This window comes from Ixodes scapularis, unplaced genomic scaffold (genome assembly GCF_016920785.2).
Source record: "Ixodes scapularis isolate PalLabHiFi unplaced genomic scaffold, ASM1692078v2 PGA_scaffold1__304_contigs__length_218370807, whole genome shotgun sequence".
In the NCBI taxonomy this organism is placed as follows: domain Eukaryota; kingdom Metazoa; phylum Arthropoda; class Arachnida; order Ixodida; family Ixodidae; genus Ixodes; species Ixodes scapularis.
The window spans coordinates 13,903,151-13,920,337 of NW_024609846.1; the positions used below are offsets into that span (position 1 = coordinate 13,903,151).

The following is a 17,187-nucleotide window of genomic DNA, read 5'->3' on the forward strand; positions in this document are numbered from 1 at the left end:
TCAGCGCGGAGACTGTAGCCCAATACAGTTGCTTACGGTTGCTTTTCAGAAGAAAGTCCCACGAAAAAGTGTTTTGCAGCAGGCGGATTGACTGGGCGATTTCTTTGTAAAAGAAAAGCACTCGAGAAAAGGGTGTAGGGGTAGCAGTGGTGACTTGCCATGCCATAAGTTGCGACGCACCGAGGTGGTGAAATGCAGACAGTATGAAGGGGTCTTGCTGATCTCGGAAGAAGAGGAAACGATGAATGACGAGCTTTAGGCCGACATTGATGAGACCTAAGCCTCCTTTTGCAAGACTTAGAAAGAGGTTTTGACGTCGCATTCGTTCCATGGACGATTTCCATATAAAAACAGCCCAGGAACGCTGAACTTTGTCTGCCGTGGCAGTAGAGAAGGGCATCACTTGCGCAGAATAGAGGATGGCTGGATATGATATGGCGTTGCACAGGTAGCTTCTTGTAAAAAAAAGAAATGTGCCGGGATTTCCATCGAAATAGCTTCGCTCCTTGTGCTCCGATGCGTTTCTTCCATAAGGACGCCGCACCTCCATGAAGGTCTAAGTTGGTCCCCAAGTAGGTCGTCACTGATTCTGACCACTGAATACCCATAAACTTAGAAGGTTTGGTTCCCCAGTCTCCGAGCCAGGCACCGCAAGACTTTTTTCGATTCAAAGAAGAACCGGAGTATTTGCTATAGCTCTCTACAAGCTCAAGAGCAATCTGCACTTCTTTCTTAGATGAGCATACAAAGGTAATGTCATCGGCATATGCAAGAAACTTCAGGACGTGTTCGGAAAATTGGAATCCAGCGATCGAAGTATTGTGAAGTACAGTGCGGCAGAGTGGTTCTAAATATAACGAAAACAGAAGGGGCGAAAGCGGGCAGCCCTGCCTTACTGATCTGCGCACAAAAATAGAGGTTCCTACATTCCCATTGATGACGAGTTTCATTGTAATGTCCGTGTAAATTATCGAAATCCATTTCTCAATGTAATCTCCCAGTTCACAGTGTCGTATAAGGGAAAATAGAAACTTCCGGTCGACTCTGTCGAATGCTTTACTTAGGTCTAGCTGAAGCGCAGCTAGGTGTGCATAACCTTGTTCAGCAGCTTCGCACATGATGCGCATCCGGTGAAGGTTGTGTGTGATGGAACGACCTTTGAAGCCGTAGCTCTGGTGGTCTCCGACGATATGACGAAGTCCTATCTCGAGTCGTCGTGCCAGTATTCTTGTAAGAATTTTATTATCCGTACAAAGTAAGCTGATGGGACGAAAATCGGATACTTCTGGTGCTCCCTCATTACGGGCTTTTTTGGGTATTAATACTACGTGACTTTTCCTCATTGACGGTGGCAGGAGCTCTCGTTTCCTGATGTCTTCAAATACGTGCACGAGAGAAGCGCCAACAATATCCGCAATTGTTTTATAAAATTCAGCACCAATGCCATCAGGACCAGGACTCTTGTTTGTAGGGAGCTCTTTTATCACTCGCTGTATCTCTCTCGGTGTTATGGGAGAGTTTATTATTTCTCTCGCTTCTTCTGGAACCTTAGGGAGTAAGGAGAGCACCTTCTCTGGAATATCCGACAAGGTTTCCGTCCTTGCAAATAGGTCTCCATAAAAGCTTTCAAACGCAGCGCATATATCTGATTGTGTAGATGCTATTGAGTCTTTATGATGAACCGCGGTGATAGCATTACGCTTGCGTCGTAGTCTTTCGAATGTGTGAAAAACTTTAGATGGCTGTTCCTCGTGTTCTAGTGTCAGCTCTCGACTTCGAATGAGCGCTCCCCAGTGTCGCTGTTCAATAAGCTGTTGCAATTGTTTTTTATGTTCTTAATATCTTCAATAAATACGCCTGGGCGTCGTTCTTCTTCAGTGACGAAGGATCGTAAAGCATTTACGAGAGCTAGTTCTTTGGCCTTTTTTCGTGCACTCTCTACAGAGCTTCGGATGACCGCTTGCACTTTCACATAAGATTTGAACGCTTCCCATTTGCAAGCGTCGATTGGCTCACTTTCGGCTAGAACGGTTAGCTCCTTACGAATTTGTTCGCGAAATACTTCATCTTCCAAAATTGTGTTGTTCATCTTCCAAGATTCAATTCCTGAACTACGTGTGGAGCGATCTGTCTGTCTTTTAAACGAGATGGACACTAGCGCATGGTCTGAGAGGTGAGTGGGATTCGCAGTATATTGAATCTTGTCACTGGGGATTTCACCTGAGATGTAAATTCTATCAAGCCGCGCATGAGAAGCACCTTGCCAATGGGTGAATTTGGGATCAAAACATTTTATGTCTCCTGTCGCGTCCTTGAGGTCGAAGTCATGAAGAATGTTTTTCAACTCCACTATGCTTCCATCACTTTTCCATCCAGAAGTTGTGCAATCGTTCCGCGACAGTACGCAATTAAAGTCACCCGCTAAGATAACTTTACTTGGGGTGTCTAAAGTTAAACGTAAGCTTTTGAAAAACGTTAAACGATCCGAAGAGTTGTTTGGTGCGTAGATGGAAACTATTCTGACTAATTCTTCGCCAACCAAAACGTCTATGGCAGCTGTGCGACCATCTGCTGCTAGCTCACAGTCAACGAAACTGCAGTGGCGTGAGGCTTTTCGCAGAAAGATAGCGGTCCCAGCACTTAGGCCAGAGGATGGAGCGTGATAACAATAATATGTATCCTGGAAGTAGGTGACAAGATCAATTTCTTGCTCCCTAGTTGAGATTTTGGTTTCCTGTAGACATATTATATCAATTTTGTGTTGATAAAGAATCTCTTTTAGCCATACCTTACGGCGTTGACTTATAAGGCTGGCTACGTTAAAAGTCCCGATTGTAAAAGCACCATAAGAATCGTCGTTCATTGAACGTATTAGGTGATGGAGCAAAGTGAAGCGTCTCTTACTGACTCTTCGGGTCCTCGTGGCCGGACAGGATGGAATCCTGATCGGTGATGGGAGATTTGGGAGATAGAGATTTTGTTCTCCTCTTCCTTCTCCTCTTTGACTCTGCCCGCTCCCATTGAGATGTTGAGGCAGGATCTGTGGTGCACAGAATTTCGTCTCCCTTTCTTTTCCCGAGCATTTCTTTGTCGCTGGTTTCGTCCATTTCGGATGCCTCTTCCTCTGGTTGCATTGACTCTTCAGCTTGGTCTTCAGGAACGAGAGCACTGAAAGAGTTGGTGATGACAATATTGCTCACTGTCTCCTTCGTTGCAGAGCATGACGACGCCGACCTGTCTACGCACTTCTCAGTCCGTGAGGCTGCCTCGACGTAGGCTGTCCTGTGAGCGGTGCTGACTTCTGCCGAAACCTCTGTTTGTGCTGTTTCTTCTTCGTCCATCAAGTAGTCTGCAGGAATCTGGAGAGATGCAGTCGTTCGGTTGGCGTACGTTGGGACACAGTCTTCGAGATCATGGCCGAATTTTCGACATGCGCTACACCAGGGAGCACGGCACTGGCCTCGGACGTGTCCGACTTGCCTGCATCGCAGACATTGCGGTGCTCTGCCAGGCACGGAGACAAGGACGGTTGTTCCTAAAATCCTGAGCTGATGCGGCAAGCTGTCCGCAGTCACACCTTCGTTCAATTCAATTGATAGTATTCTTGTGGTCGTCTCCACATCCTCGAAGCCGGAGTAGTGCCACTTGTCTCGAACGATGCTTTTTATCTTTCCAAACGTAGAGAACGCGCTGGCCACGTTTGCATCTGGGACGGTAGTTGGAACCCAGTGCACCTTCATGGACAGCGCAGTCTTGCTCCCGTCTATTATCAAACATGTTTTGTTCTTTACATGGATCTCTCGGAGCTGCAGCAGTCTTTCTTTTTCCTTGGCAGAACGCACTGTGAGCAGCCACACATGATTGTACTGGTAGGCCCCAAGCGAAGCTAGCTCATTTGGGTTGATGATTTTCTTCAAAGCAGGACCGAAATCGTCGATGCGGTATGGCCGGGCTGATGGGTCCCCATGAAGAATCAGTGAATTTTCGAGCAGCTTACCGTTGGGAAGGGGTGGCAGTAAAATCTTGTATTCCGTTGTACTTGGTGCAGAGGGGGCAGAAGCAGAAATAGTTTCAGAATATTCCCGGCTAGGCTTAGCCGTTGAGATTTCCTTTACGGAGCCCATTTCCAACGCGGCCATTCAGCTCGTCGTCTTCTTCGAACTCCTACACCACTCCACCTTGGCTTTCTGGCGTTTCCTACCTGTCTTATTAATGCACAAGAAACGAAATGTGTCCAATCGGAGGTGTTCTGGAAACACACGCCGCCGCGTGGAACGCGGTACGACGCTTAGTGTTCAATAATATATATATCGTGTTCCTTTATAACTTTTGACCTCGGCGTATACACCCGCTAGTGTAAGAGCTACACACGCGCAATACGCAGCAACACGTGGGGGATCGGTGGCCGAGCTGAATTCGGCCGACCACCGATCTTTACGTGGTGCTACACATTGTGGCAGTGTTGTTTGTTCCGAACTTGCTCTTTCATAACAGTGTAGTCCAAAGTGTATCCAAACACCTTTGAGAACAGTATTGAAAAATCCCGCTTCGCGCGGGCGAAAACTGATCGCGGCGCCCCCGACGAGCCTGGAGTCTCTGCTAGCAGACGAACTCCTCGGAACAGCATTGGCTTTGTCTATCTCCGCAAGAGGTAACCAACAAAAACACCGCGACGGTTTATTGTTTTTAGTTTTTGCTTTGATTCTTTAACACTATTTGCGGTTTCGTGAGTGAAGGATATCTATCTTTCTGCGAAAAATACTTTTGATTAGCTTTTAAGTCGCAGTTTTGTCTTTTTTATCGAGAAAACATCCTATTGGCAGAATTTATGCAAGGCATGCGAAGCAGAAATTAATCTTCGCACTGTTTCTTTTGTTCTTTAAAGGCCGGTTCTCACATGCAGCGAAGCGCTGATGTAGCGCTCCTCACGTGCCCTCAGCTACTTATCGTCTGCCATGAGCAACAGTTTTGACGGTGCGATACAAAGCTGGTGAACGCTCCCATCAGCACGCGCTTAGCGCGAGGTAAGCGCTATGCTTGTAGCGCTCCGCTGCATGTGGGAAAAGGCCTTTACCCCCCATTCACACTGGAAGCGGATCCGCGTTCGCGAAGCGGTTGCGAAAGCGGTTGTATAAAGATCGAGTGCAATTGCACGCGCATTTGATGTCATCGTGTGCGCGTGCAATTGTACTGAATCCTTATACAACCGCGTTCGCAACCGCTTTGCGAACGCGGATCCGCTTCCAGTGTGAATGAGCCCTTATACTTATAAATAATATTTTGTTCAAACTTATCTATGGCTCAACTCTATTGTTCCGATCAATCAATACGCGCTACCTTTGCTGCTGACATTGCCGTTTTCATGAATAGCATGGTCACACCTGCTTTGCCGAAAATAAAATCTGGCTAATCGATCCAACATCATCGCCAACTATAGAAATGAAATTCAGCGTAAAACCTATCTTAATATATTCACTACCACAGTGTCATAATGCTGCGTGGAGAATCGTGCGTATAAAAATTGAAGTCCTTACCGAAAGGAATATACACATACAATTAGCTGAAAGGAAAAAAAAACGGTGTTTGAAAGGATGCCTGCCACTTTTTACACTTCCGAAAAAAGAGAGCGTTATAGCGGAAATAAAAATGATACTCGTTTGCAATAATACAATGCAAATATTCAGTTAATAGCTAACTTCCCTTACGCACGATAAATGCAAGCACTTGGAGGACACTCGCTACTGAGTCTGTTTTTTTCTAATTTTATTTTACTTTTTTGGCAAGCAACGCCGCGGCGCCCCGGCGTCGTTTCCACGCCTGGCTTTCCGTGTCTTTCTTTTTCTGTGCCTTTCTGTGCGGACTTCATGTTAGAGCCATCGGGTTGTGTATTTTTATGGTTACTTTGTTTTGTATAATTCATCTCTTTCTCAGTCACTTCGTTGCTTATAGCCGATTCACACGACGCACTGATCCTCGGACGGAGTGATCACGTGACGATATGTCCGCGGTTCACCCGCATCCCAGGCGCATCCACACGAGGGAGGCGGCGACCAGACGCTAGCGAGAACGAACCAAACCTTATGCTTGCAACTCCACAGTGCCGCGAAACTCCAATATCGCTCCGTGGTACCTTTGTCCAAGATAGAAATCAACCTTTTCTACAGTGATGAAGAATCGCAAACCGCTGTTACGAACAGCTCGAGAAAAAACACCTTGGTAGGCTTCGCGCGAAGAACTACTAGCCTCACTAACCCAAGGCACGACAGTGACACAGGCAGGGTCCTGCTCGAGAAGTCTTCGGCGTAGACGTGACGAAGTTCTGCTGGACTCCGGACAAGGCGTTTAGTGACACCTTCACAGACTTTGCTCCCGTGCGGAACACTTCAGCACACCACAGCCATATGAAAGGTCTTGCTCGGTGAAAGGATGATTGGACGTGCAAGAATTATCGCGGCGTGCTAGACGAGTTTTGAAGTAAGCTCCTTGATACGGTCCCGGAGGAGTACCGGATCCTGCGGAGGGGCAGCCGGGCAAAGTTTCTGAACAAAGAGTTAAACCAAGAGTCGCGCGACAAAATAAACCAGCGAACGCACAAAACACAACGATGGGCCATTTTTGCATTAGGCGTCCGGAAACAAACAAAAATAGCTAAAAAAAGCATTGCACCTTTGCCAGACTAATCTCTTATCAAGTCACTCTCCCGTCAAAAATTCTGCGAATGAAAATGGGCTCGACTTTACTGGTCCGCGCGTCCGCGGACGAGAAGCGGATCGCAGGAATCAGTGACGTGACGGTTACATGGTACACGGTCCGCGGACGAAAATCGCGATTCGGTCCGTTGTGTGACTCGGCGATTATAGCCGATTCACGCTACAGACCGTATCGCCATTTTCGTCAGAGGACCACGTACCACGTGACCGTCGCGTCACCGATTCCTGCGACCTGTGCAGTGTTAATGAACTGGTCAAGCTCTGCACAACAAGCTTTTCCACACTATATCTTTACTTTTAAAAAAGTATATATTATTAATGATTATATAACCGCCTATATGCCCTCAAATAAAAACGGTTATTTCCTCATTTCCATTTACAGCAGGGGTATGCTCGAGGTACACAAGAGGGGAAAAATATGATTTAATGGAGATATGTGGACGAAGTGGAGTCCAGGGTACCGTTTCTGAACGAATTATTAATGGTACACCGGCGACTCCGGGTCACTGGCCGTGGATGGTGGGGCTGTATACAGCAGAAGATCAATTCTATTGTGGTGGCGTTTTAATTACCAGCCAGTTTGTCTTAACTGCTGCTCATTGCTATAGGTATGTATGCACCAAAACAAGGATTAAGCTTCGAGAGCCCCCCTTCAGTTCCGGGAATTCACATTGGTTAACGTGGGCTTATAAAAGTCGAGCTGTTGACGAAGTATACTATCTCAATAACCGTTAGCGGGAACATAGGTGCGCGTGTTCTCGGGTACTAACAGAGCGCTCTACCAGCCAGGCGGACAACTGCAGAGTGTCCGGATCGCTACACTGCACTCCTGTCATGCCGAATGCTCGAATAGCGTCTGATGTCAAGCGTTCCCCTGTTCCCGCCAACTATGATTAAGACCGTACGCAGACGAGGCAGGAGACATTTCGAGCTACGGTTACGTTATCCTTTACGGAACACTTCGCAATTTTAGTCAATGTCTATAAAGTGGAAAATAACCACGAGCTTCAAGTCGTTTTAAAATTCATTTATATAGTGGTTTTCGAGTATGCTCAGAATGTTTCTAATGATTATTTTTATAATTAGAAACTTAACGAGGGAAAATTAGTTAATTATTCGATTTATCGCAAAGATTAGCCACCCACATAATGTAGCCCTAGCCGTATAACTCACCGGCACAAACCGTATTCGCACATGTAGAATGAATGTTTTGCAATAAATTTGTTTGAATTAAAATTGAATACCCGGTATATTTGTATAAAAAAGTGGCGAAACGGCATTGGAAATTCAGCATATAGGTAATATGAACGAAATATACGCGTATGCGTGGAGAAGAAGCTTAAGTACTTTCATCATCAAATCGAACGAGAAATAAAACCCCTAACAAATTTTCGCAGTTTCAAAGTTCATTTTTAAAGAAAATCTCCATGAGTCGCACCACTGTCTCAAACTCACCGACGAAATTTATTGAAAACAGAGACGCAACAAATACTCCGACAAACACGGAAACATTTAATGCAATAATTATTAAAGTTGTTGTTGTAGCCAGACCGCTGTCTAAAGCAAATCCCCCGCCCCCCCCCCCCCCCCCCCCCCCCCGCGCGTATGGCGGGCGATGAAAAAGATATCGCAGTTGATTTTTTTTCGTTCATAGAAATGTATTAACAATCTCAACTGATTTCTGTGCTGCTTCTTTGTTGATCTGACTTTTTAACTTTTGGCGAAAGCTTTTTTTGTTTCTTTATGAAATATGTATTTAACAAAGTGCATCGAATTTTGTTTTGGATAACATGAAACGCTTGAGCTCGTAAAACAGGGACCTAGAGGAAGCCACATTTCAAAAACTGGGAGCTGAACATATGCGTGAAAATCACTACAGCTGTGAATAACGTTAACAAATCATATTTTTGTGCACATTTGAAGTAGAATACGTTTGTTGCGAGGGCCACAAGGTAAAAACGTAAGACGCGAAAATAAGCGTCAAAGCCAGGCGCATATTTCAGACGCAAATGTTAGAAGCAAAAAGCGTTTTCGAGGGAGGGCAAAGGCGGGGGGGGGGGGGGGGGGGGGGGGGGTTGAACTATTTGTTTTAGAAAAGCGCTGAAAGCTAGAGTGATTTGCTCTATGCTGGTGAGTTAGGCGACCAGGGGAACATAATGTAGGGGGCTAAGCCTCACATTAAAATTAATAATTAACTAAAATATGACAAATAAACTGGTAATCTTTGAAAAGGAACACATGCTTACAATCACAAGCATGCTGAGTGTCATAGAAAGCAACAGTCAGTAAATTTGACCAAGATTTAGAGCGCGTGAGAAAGGCGGCGGTGCGCTACAGCTCACACAACAGGCGCAACGCAATAAGCGACTCAAAGCACGTGCTTTCAGGCCCTTACGAAGTAAAGTTTTCTTTTCAGCACCACGCGACCAACAATCCCGTTGCAGAAAAATTAATTTGCTCGAGAAAGTCTGCACTGTGAAGATTCGAATATGGAACGGTGTTTAGTTCTGTTTAAAACTTTGTTTAGTTCGAGTCGCGAATAGTAAAGCGAAAAAAAAAAAACGGATACATATATTAACATTAACACCGTCGCGCACCTAGTTCACCACCGCGCTTCCCCCGAGCTCCAAATCCTTTTAAAATTTAATAAACAAATGATTTTCGATGACGCTCTGCAAGTTTATAATTGAAATGAAGCTTATTTTTACTAATTAATAGGTTAATTCACGAATTGTATATAAATTTGTATTTTGACATCTCGTGACGATTAGCCTCCTATATATGTCATCCTGGTCGTATTCCTCACGTGAACTGACCGCATTAGTGTGGTTTTTACGGCTTGTTTTCAGCAAAACTCTAAATACTTAAAGCCATAACAGTTGATAATATAATGTGACAGTGACTTTCATTGGCGATTTGCAAAGAAGTTTTCATTGGAATTGGCTGTATCAATCTTTATTGATTATACCTGACCCCCCCCCCCCCCCCTCCCCCACTAAAAAAAAAAGTCTGAGGAGTTTAGTTCTGATCAAAGTACGTCAGCAGTTTTTGTCTCCGTCCTAAATGGAGCGCTCGGTATACGAATACAATAATGTTTCTGTTAGTTCGTAGTTGCCAGGACTAAAAGAGACGTCGCCGTCAGTGACCACTTTTTCTATACATAACATTTGAAGTGGTGGAGGCGTTTCATGGTTTGACGTAGACTTAAGTCATTCAACATCAAAACACATTTTCGCCACTTCCCCCTTTATCCCATTAATGCTTCAAGAGACAAGAACACTGAAGGCTTTCTTTCAGTTCGTCTGGGAAGTACGAAACGAACTAATTTTACTATACACTGTCAACAAAACAAAGACAAAAACGTCCATCTGGAAAGAAGTGACACAACAGTCATCCACGAGGATCTGGAAGATCAGGTCATTTGCAGGGAAGTGGATTACGTCTGTGTACCCCTTCAGGAAAACTGTACACTTTTTATGGTGTGTATTCTTGTTAACAAAAAAGAAAAGCACCAGCTTTGAAACTGTTTTTGTTTAAACTACCGTATTTATTTTACAGAAGGACATTGCACTATTGAAATTAAAAGAACCGGTCAATATTACAAAGTATATTCGGCCAATCTGCCTTCCTGAACACTGCGAAGAACCGCCTTCAAATGCCAGCATCTATGGTGTGGGCTGGGGCAGAGTTTATGGTAAATGATTTTCTCGCCTCACTTTGTTCCAGGTAAAAATTGTCGTAAACAAATCAGAAAGAAGGACAAAAATTGAAAAATAATATGAAAATCATGCCCATCAATGAAAAAGAGTTTTCTGGAGTGTGCGACAAAGGCCTGTCAGTGACAGGCTCCGTCTGCTTAAATGCTAACAAAATGCGGGCTACGGAAAATGCGGACTATTACTTAGGACGGCGTGCAGGCACAAGCTAGTTTCTGAAATATCTGACACAAAGTCGATATTTTTGTCATGTTACTGGTTATTGATCGGGGATGTGGATAAATTTACTTTGAGATACAGGAACTTGCAATAAAACCAAGAACATCCTTATTGGCAGAATCACTATAGTAGAGCTTACATGGATGTCTCTCATTTATATTGGATATGTTATAGTATATATATGCCAAGCGAATAAGAGGAAATGAATACTGTAAACGACTTAATTTTCGCGAGGACTCAATTTTCGCGATTTTCGCGAATCATCTACAATTCGCGAAAAATAGGTCCCGCGAACAATTGCGGTAAAATGTAAACGCATTGGAGTTAACACTGAGATCCCACCCCGTCGCAAAAATTAGAACTCGCGAATGATTCCAAAACTTCAGCTTTGCCCTAAACCGCGAAATATTAAGCCCCCGAGCAATAAATCGTTTAGAGTATATACAAACAGAAAAGTTCAGGAGACAAGGCGGCAGCCTCGTGTATATAATAAATAGGTGTACAGTATGAATCTGATCTATTAGCATTACTGTTAACTGAGAGGTCGGCGACAAAGATATTAAACCAATGCTTGACCAAATTGAACCTTTTAGCATGATATTTACTGGCATGATTATTTAATCACTGCTAAAATTAACATCAAGGTTGTTAACATTGACGCGACTCTGTTTCTCCGGGTACACTGTGCTTACCACAGCCCAACTCGCTACTTCAAACGCCTACACCGCATCTACAATACGTAGCTAAATTATTTTGTGCAGCTAGAACAATCAAATTTAAGCAAATGGAAAAAATAAAAATAATGCCACGCTTTTGTGTTATTTAGTATAACATTGAAGAAAAAAATACAGTGATGCATAATTTAATGTTACAATGAAACTCCTCCCAGTAACGAGCGCCGTCTGCGTAATTGTGGTTAAACCACAAATAAAGGGATGCCCAACTTTCCTCTGCTCGTCAAAATACATTGGCATTATGCCGTTGTCTTGATGTTGGTTTGCCGCTCGTGCCTCATGTTAGCGTATACTATAACAAAAATAGTCAAAAAATACAAAATGAGGTAAAAATAGTTGCTGAATATGCTGGTCGACCGGAACTCTACCCTGCGCAAATGGTGACAGCGGGAAGCAAAGTCAGGGAGGGGGGGAGAAAGGAGTAGAAGGTACGGATGCGCAGAATATTACTTTTAAAAAGGTCCACTCGTATTAATGCTGTGCGTAAAACCTCGTTCCGTAGCTTCGGTTTTAAATCAGTTTAACAGTATACTAAGTAGCTGGCAGCTGGACATTCGTAAAACATACATTTTTTTAAGGCGGTAGACTTTTATTCTCAACAAGTCTCAAGGTCACCTAACGCGTGTGGCTGAAGTACTCGTGGCTGAAGCGATGGTGGCTGAAGAGTAAGCTCCGGTCGCCTAAGCGGCGATCGCGTACCAGCCGGTCGGGTAAGCTCGTAAGCGCCGGTAGCTGAAGCTGACGTGACCTGACGTCCTCGACGTCATCCTTGAGGTCGTCCTTGAGGTTGTCCTAGAGGTTGTCCTTAACGTCGTCCTCGAGGTCTTCCTAGAGGTCGCCCTGGAAAACCTTGACATCGTCCTCAGTGTGTGTACGGCATATAACAACCACGATTTCGTCACCGTACAATTTTCTCTCCTAATTGTTTTCGCTAATAATCGCCCTGTAAAGTTGCGGCATTGCGTCGCGTTTGATCGAATGAACAATGCTGCATACTCTTTTTTAACACAGAATATGTTTATGGCTAGATTTCATGAAAAAGTATAACGCTCGAGTGTGACGAAAAAGCGTTACACGCAGGCCAAGGTAAAATGACGGATATATAGCTTGTAACAGGCTATGCATAAGCATGCAAAACATATAAAATGTATAATTAGCCATACAATGCCGTAGATATTAGCGACCACAGATTCAAACTAGAGTGATTCACAATAAATCTAAGCGGGAATTGAACCCGGACCATGCGACCTGCAATTCGACATCTTTGCTCGGCGCTACAAGTAATTTTTTTCTTTATTTCGGCGCTACAAGTAGGAGATGAACAGAAGCACAAGCCAACGAACTGTATAACTTGCCGCCGACCCTCCTCTGCGGTAGCACGTGAATGTCTGCGGCGGGCGATGCTTAGTTAAGCATAATTGGTTATGCATGCTTCATCCGAAGTCGATATGCGAGGTATTAAAAAAAACAGGTTAAGCTGGTTTCAGCTTCAAGCTGGATTATTGACCCAGCATGCCCAGGTTGTCATGCTGGTGATGCTGGTGGATCTGCTCCCAGCTTCAAGCAGGGTTATTGCACCAGCTTGCCTAGTTTGACATGCTGATCATGCTGGTTAAACTGGTCATGCTGGTGGACATCCCGACTAGTTTGACCTATTTAAGTGAATACACAGGATAAACAAGCCCAGGTCCAACTCGGCATCTAATTTATTAGGTTTGTACTGCGGCCTGCCCACAAGATCTCAAATGCTACTAATCTTTGGTGCTGACACAGTACTAACAGACGCGCCGACAGTGGTTTTCGGTGCAAAACAATGTTATTAAAACCAGATTGATTATCTCTCAACACGAAAAATAGTAGACACACAGCAAAAACACCCAACAGCAATAGAAAATACTACAGATATGAGAGGAGCGAACCGTGGGTCCCGCCAGTAATCAGGGCGAAGCGGCCTCTTGCATGGTTGGCAAAGGCGAGGAAATCTGTGTGGCCCGGATGGCATTGGCGATACTTCTCAGCTCCACCGTCATTCACGAGCACACACACGTTCGAAGACACGAAGCGACGCCTCAGTCGGGACGTCTAACCTCTTCCCGCACTGAACGGACTGCCGCTCCCTGTCTCTTGAAAACCCGCTTCGCTTGCACCGTCGTTCAAGTAGTCTGCAAACAACACGCACATAGCCATCCCATCGAAAACCTGCCCAAGGTAGCCAAAGGTGTCTCAAATTCTCCGCTCCTACCAGTCTCACTCTCTTTTCTCGCACACAAATAAAGCTCGCAGCGCGCCTGAAGCGCCCGGTCGTCTACCAAAAACGAGAGGACAAAGAACAGGACATGGCCTCGTCAGAGCCCAACCCAACCTTGGTGCGCGCGCTCCCAGCAATGCCAGTTCGACCGCCGCTAGCCGACTTTGGCCTGCGCGCTCCCAGTAAGACCAGCTTGACCACCACGGTTATAAGTTCAACCAGCTTCACCACCTTGTCTCCCAGCTTGGCCAGCTTGTCTTCCAGCTTGACCACGTTGGCTTCATGGAAAACCAGTTTGACTAGTTAGGACCAGACAGGCTCCTAGCTACACGACATTGAATCTAAAACCAGATTCTGGTTAGACGATTCGTGTTTTTACTGAAACCAGACCGGGGTGTAAGATAGACAGGTGGGAAAACGAGAGCCAAATGAACGACCGGATTGTGTACCCCTCGGTTTTCTCTTTTTCTGTGGCGCCATCTATGTGGAGCACCGCAAACTCTCACTCCGGGTGGGCGCCCGGTGGCGACCGGCTAAACTGACGGAGATGGTTTCTCGTGGATTTCCGATGAAAGACTGTAGGGCTCTCGGATTATTTTGCGCACCCTCCCTTAAGTTCAACGCATATCCGATTCCAATTTTTTCCCTCTTGCCGCAGCACCATCTGTCGCAAATCGGGGGTACCCGCAAGCAGACGAGTACACAATCCGGTCACGGTGCTGCGGTAGGCTTCTATGGGCCGTTTCCCCACCTTTCTATCTTACACCTTGAACCAGACTGACCAGCTCGAATTCCCGCTTGCCCAACCTAAACTAGCCTGATTGCCGGTTGAACCAGTTTGACTACCACATTGGCCAGTTTGACCAGCTTAGTTACCAGCTTGACAAGTTGGTTTTTCATGCTGGAATAGGGGAATCATACCTAGCAAACATACTTAGTCCGCATTCAACCGTCAGCACAATCACAGCTTGTCCACCATACTTATGCCACAGTATAAGGTCGCTGGCGAATTATACTTCGTCCAGCATATTTGGTTGCCAGGCAGTCGCCGGCGAGTCACACTAAGTACTAAATACTTCGTCCACAGATGAATTCCGGCTGCAAGTCTTACCTAATCAAGCATGCTTAGCCCGCAAGCGACAGTTGACGGTTATTCACACTTGGCTCAGGGTACTTAATCCTGAATACTTCGTTCACAGGGGACCATCGGCAGCGACAGCCACCGAGAGGTGACTGTCGCTGGCAAGTTATACTTAGTGCAGAATACTTTGGTGGCCACTCCAAAGTATTCTGGACTAAGTGAGAGGCCAATCATTGGTGGCCACTCAACCTAGTCCAGCGTACTTATAGTCCGTTGCAATCTAAGAACGAAGGGCGAGGGTAAGACGGGCCGGAGAGGAGGGAGCAGACTGAACGCTGGAGAAGAGAGGGGAAAACCTCCTTCTCTCTTTAGCGTTCGGTCTGCTTTCTCCTCCCCGGCCCGTCTTACCCTCGCCCTTCGTTCTTAGGTTGCAACGGACTATAATAGGCACGCATCCGTCGGAGGGCAGTTGGACATAGTCCAGCATAGTAGCTGCAGACGACCGTCGGTGGAGATTTATGCTTTGCCCATCATACTTAGTCTGTAGGCGGAAGTCGCCAGTACGTTATATGTAGCCCAGTATACTTCGTCAAACGGACGATCGTCGGCGGTGAGTCATACTTAGTCCTGGAAAACAGTCCGCAGGCAACCGTCGGCAGCGAGTCATGCTCAGTTTAACTTAAGAGTACATCTGTCGTAGCCGACACTACGGCCTAATGAGGCCAGTGAAGCAGTTTTTCAAGCAGTATAAAACTGCATAATCGCAGCTATCACCTGTATAGAGATTAGCACACCCGACCGGACATTGGGAGGCCCAGAGTTCAAATCCTGGCTCCGCCAATTTTTGGCTTTCGGCGGGTTCCTGAAAAACTTGGATTCTTTAATTCATTGGATTAAGTACGGTTCATTCATCTGCACATATTCGTTTATATCCCTCTCGGAGACCACGTACGATGACGTGAAGTGCCCGTGTTGTATATTCAATAACGTGGCTCTTGATTCTCGCAGATGATGATGATACCGTGTCTCTAAAACTCATAAACAAAGAATACTACATGTACACGGGGCGAGACAAACAGTGGGAGGATTTCTGGAGCACAAACGAGCACGTACCACGTGACACTAAGCGTCGTACCGCGTTCCACGCGGCGGCGTGTGTTTCCAGAACACCTCCGATTGGACACATTTCGTTTCTTGTGCATTAATAAGACAGGTAGGAAACGCCAGAAAGCTAAGGTGGAGTGGTGTAGTGGTTAGCACACCCGACCGGACATTGGGAGGCCCAGAGTTCAAATCCTGGCTCCGCCAATTTTTGGCTTTCGGCGGGTTCCTGAAAAACTTGGATTCTTTAATTCATTGGATTAAGTACGGTTCATTCATCTGCACATATTCGTTTATATCCCTCTCGGAGACCACGTACGATGACGTGAAGTGCCCGTGTTGTATATATATATATATATATATATATATATATATATATTATATATTGGGCAGTCACCCTAGCGTGGTCCAATACACTAGAGAATAAAAAATAGGAATAGTCCAACTCAACCTCATCAAATCCGTAACAACTCTATGAGTGCTATTCTCATGACATTAGGCAACGAGACCTACAGCATCTGGAGGCCGTAGCCTGTTCTCAAGCAAGGCGTTTACCATGTGTCAATACAAAAGCCTGCATATGCAAACACCCTCCGCTTGATATTGATGATTGATAGAAAAGCAAGTTGATTTTTGCCTTACAAACATTTCATATGTTAGAAGTTATATTTGTAATGCTCTGTAAATCGAGGTGTGTGAACGTTTTGGAAAAATTGTAATGCGTGAGCTTTGAAATTCTCATTGCACACAATTCGGATGATTCTCTTCTCGAGTACATGCAAGTGAGGCATATTTGTAGCCGATGTGCTACCCCAAACAAGGAAGCGGTAATTTTATCAAGAGCAAAAGAAGAAGTTACAAAGAAGGACTAAGATGTGACTGGTTCCCCGGAGAAGGGGAACCAGTCACCTAGCTGTGTTTGGAGATTTATGTTTGTCCTTTGTCGGTCTTGTTCCCCTTCTCCAGGGATCATTTTCGTCATTCTTGTCCCGCTTGCTTGCACCTTTGCATTTAATTGCATTATAATTATAACCTTAAATTTGCAAGCTTCACCCTTGTTGGCGTCAGACTGGTGTCGGCTGATAAAACCGGTTTGCTCTACTGACGTCTAGCCCCTGGTTAGCTCAGTTGGTAGAGCGCTCCACCTGTAACGGAAAGGTCTCGGGTTCGATACCCGGACCAGGCGGATTTTTTCAGTCGCTCACCAGTCACCTAGCTGTGTTTGGAGATTTATTTTTGTCCTTTGTCCCTCCTGTTCCCCTTCTCAAGGGATTATTTTCGTCATTCTTGTCCAGCTCGCTGGCACCTCTGCATTTCATTGCATTATAATTATAACTTTGGAAAGTTTGCCTGCTATACAATGCACTTTGGCGTCACA

At 45.3% G+C, this 17,187-nt stretch overlaps 1 protein-coding gene across 1 annotated transcript in view; it reads left to right on the top strand.

Moving 5' to 3' along the window:
- The window catches only part of LOC115329817 (enteropeptidase-like), a 42,589-nt gene that overhangs the window by 16,152 nt on the left and 9,250 nt on the right, over nucleotides 1–17,187 (top strand). Inside the window, exons 2-4 of the mRNA XM_029991490.2 lie at nucleotides 7,093–7,318; nucleotides 9,979–10,189; nucleotides 10,269–10,404. Of these exons, the coding sequence (XP_029847350.2) occupies nucleotides 7,093–7,318; nucleotides 9,979–10,189; nucleotides 10,269–10,404 (573 nt within the window). The remainder of the gene's footprint in view (nucleotides 1–7,092; nucleotides 7,319–9,978; nucleotides 10,190–10,268; nucleotides 10,405–17,187) is intronic.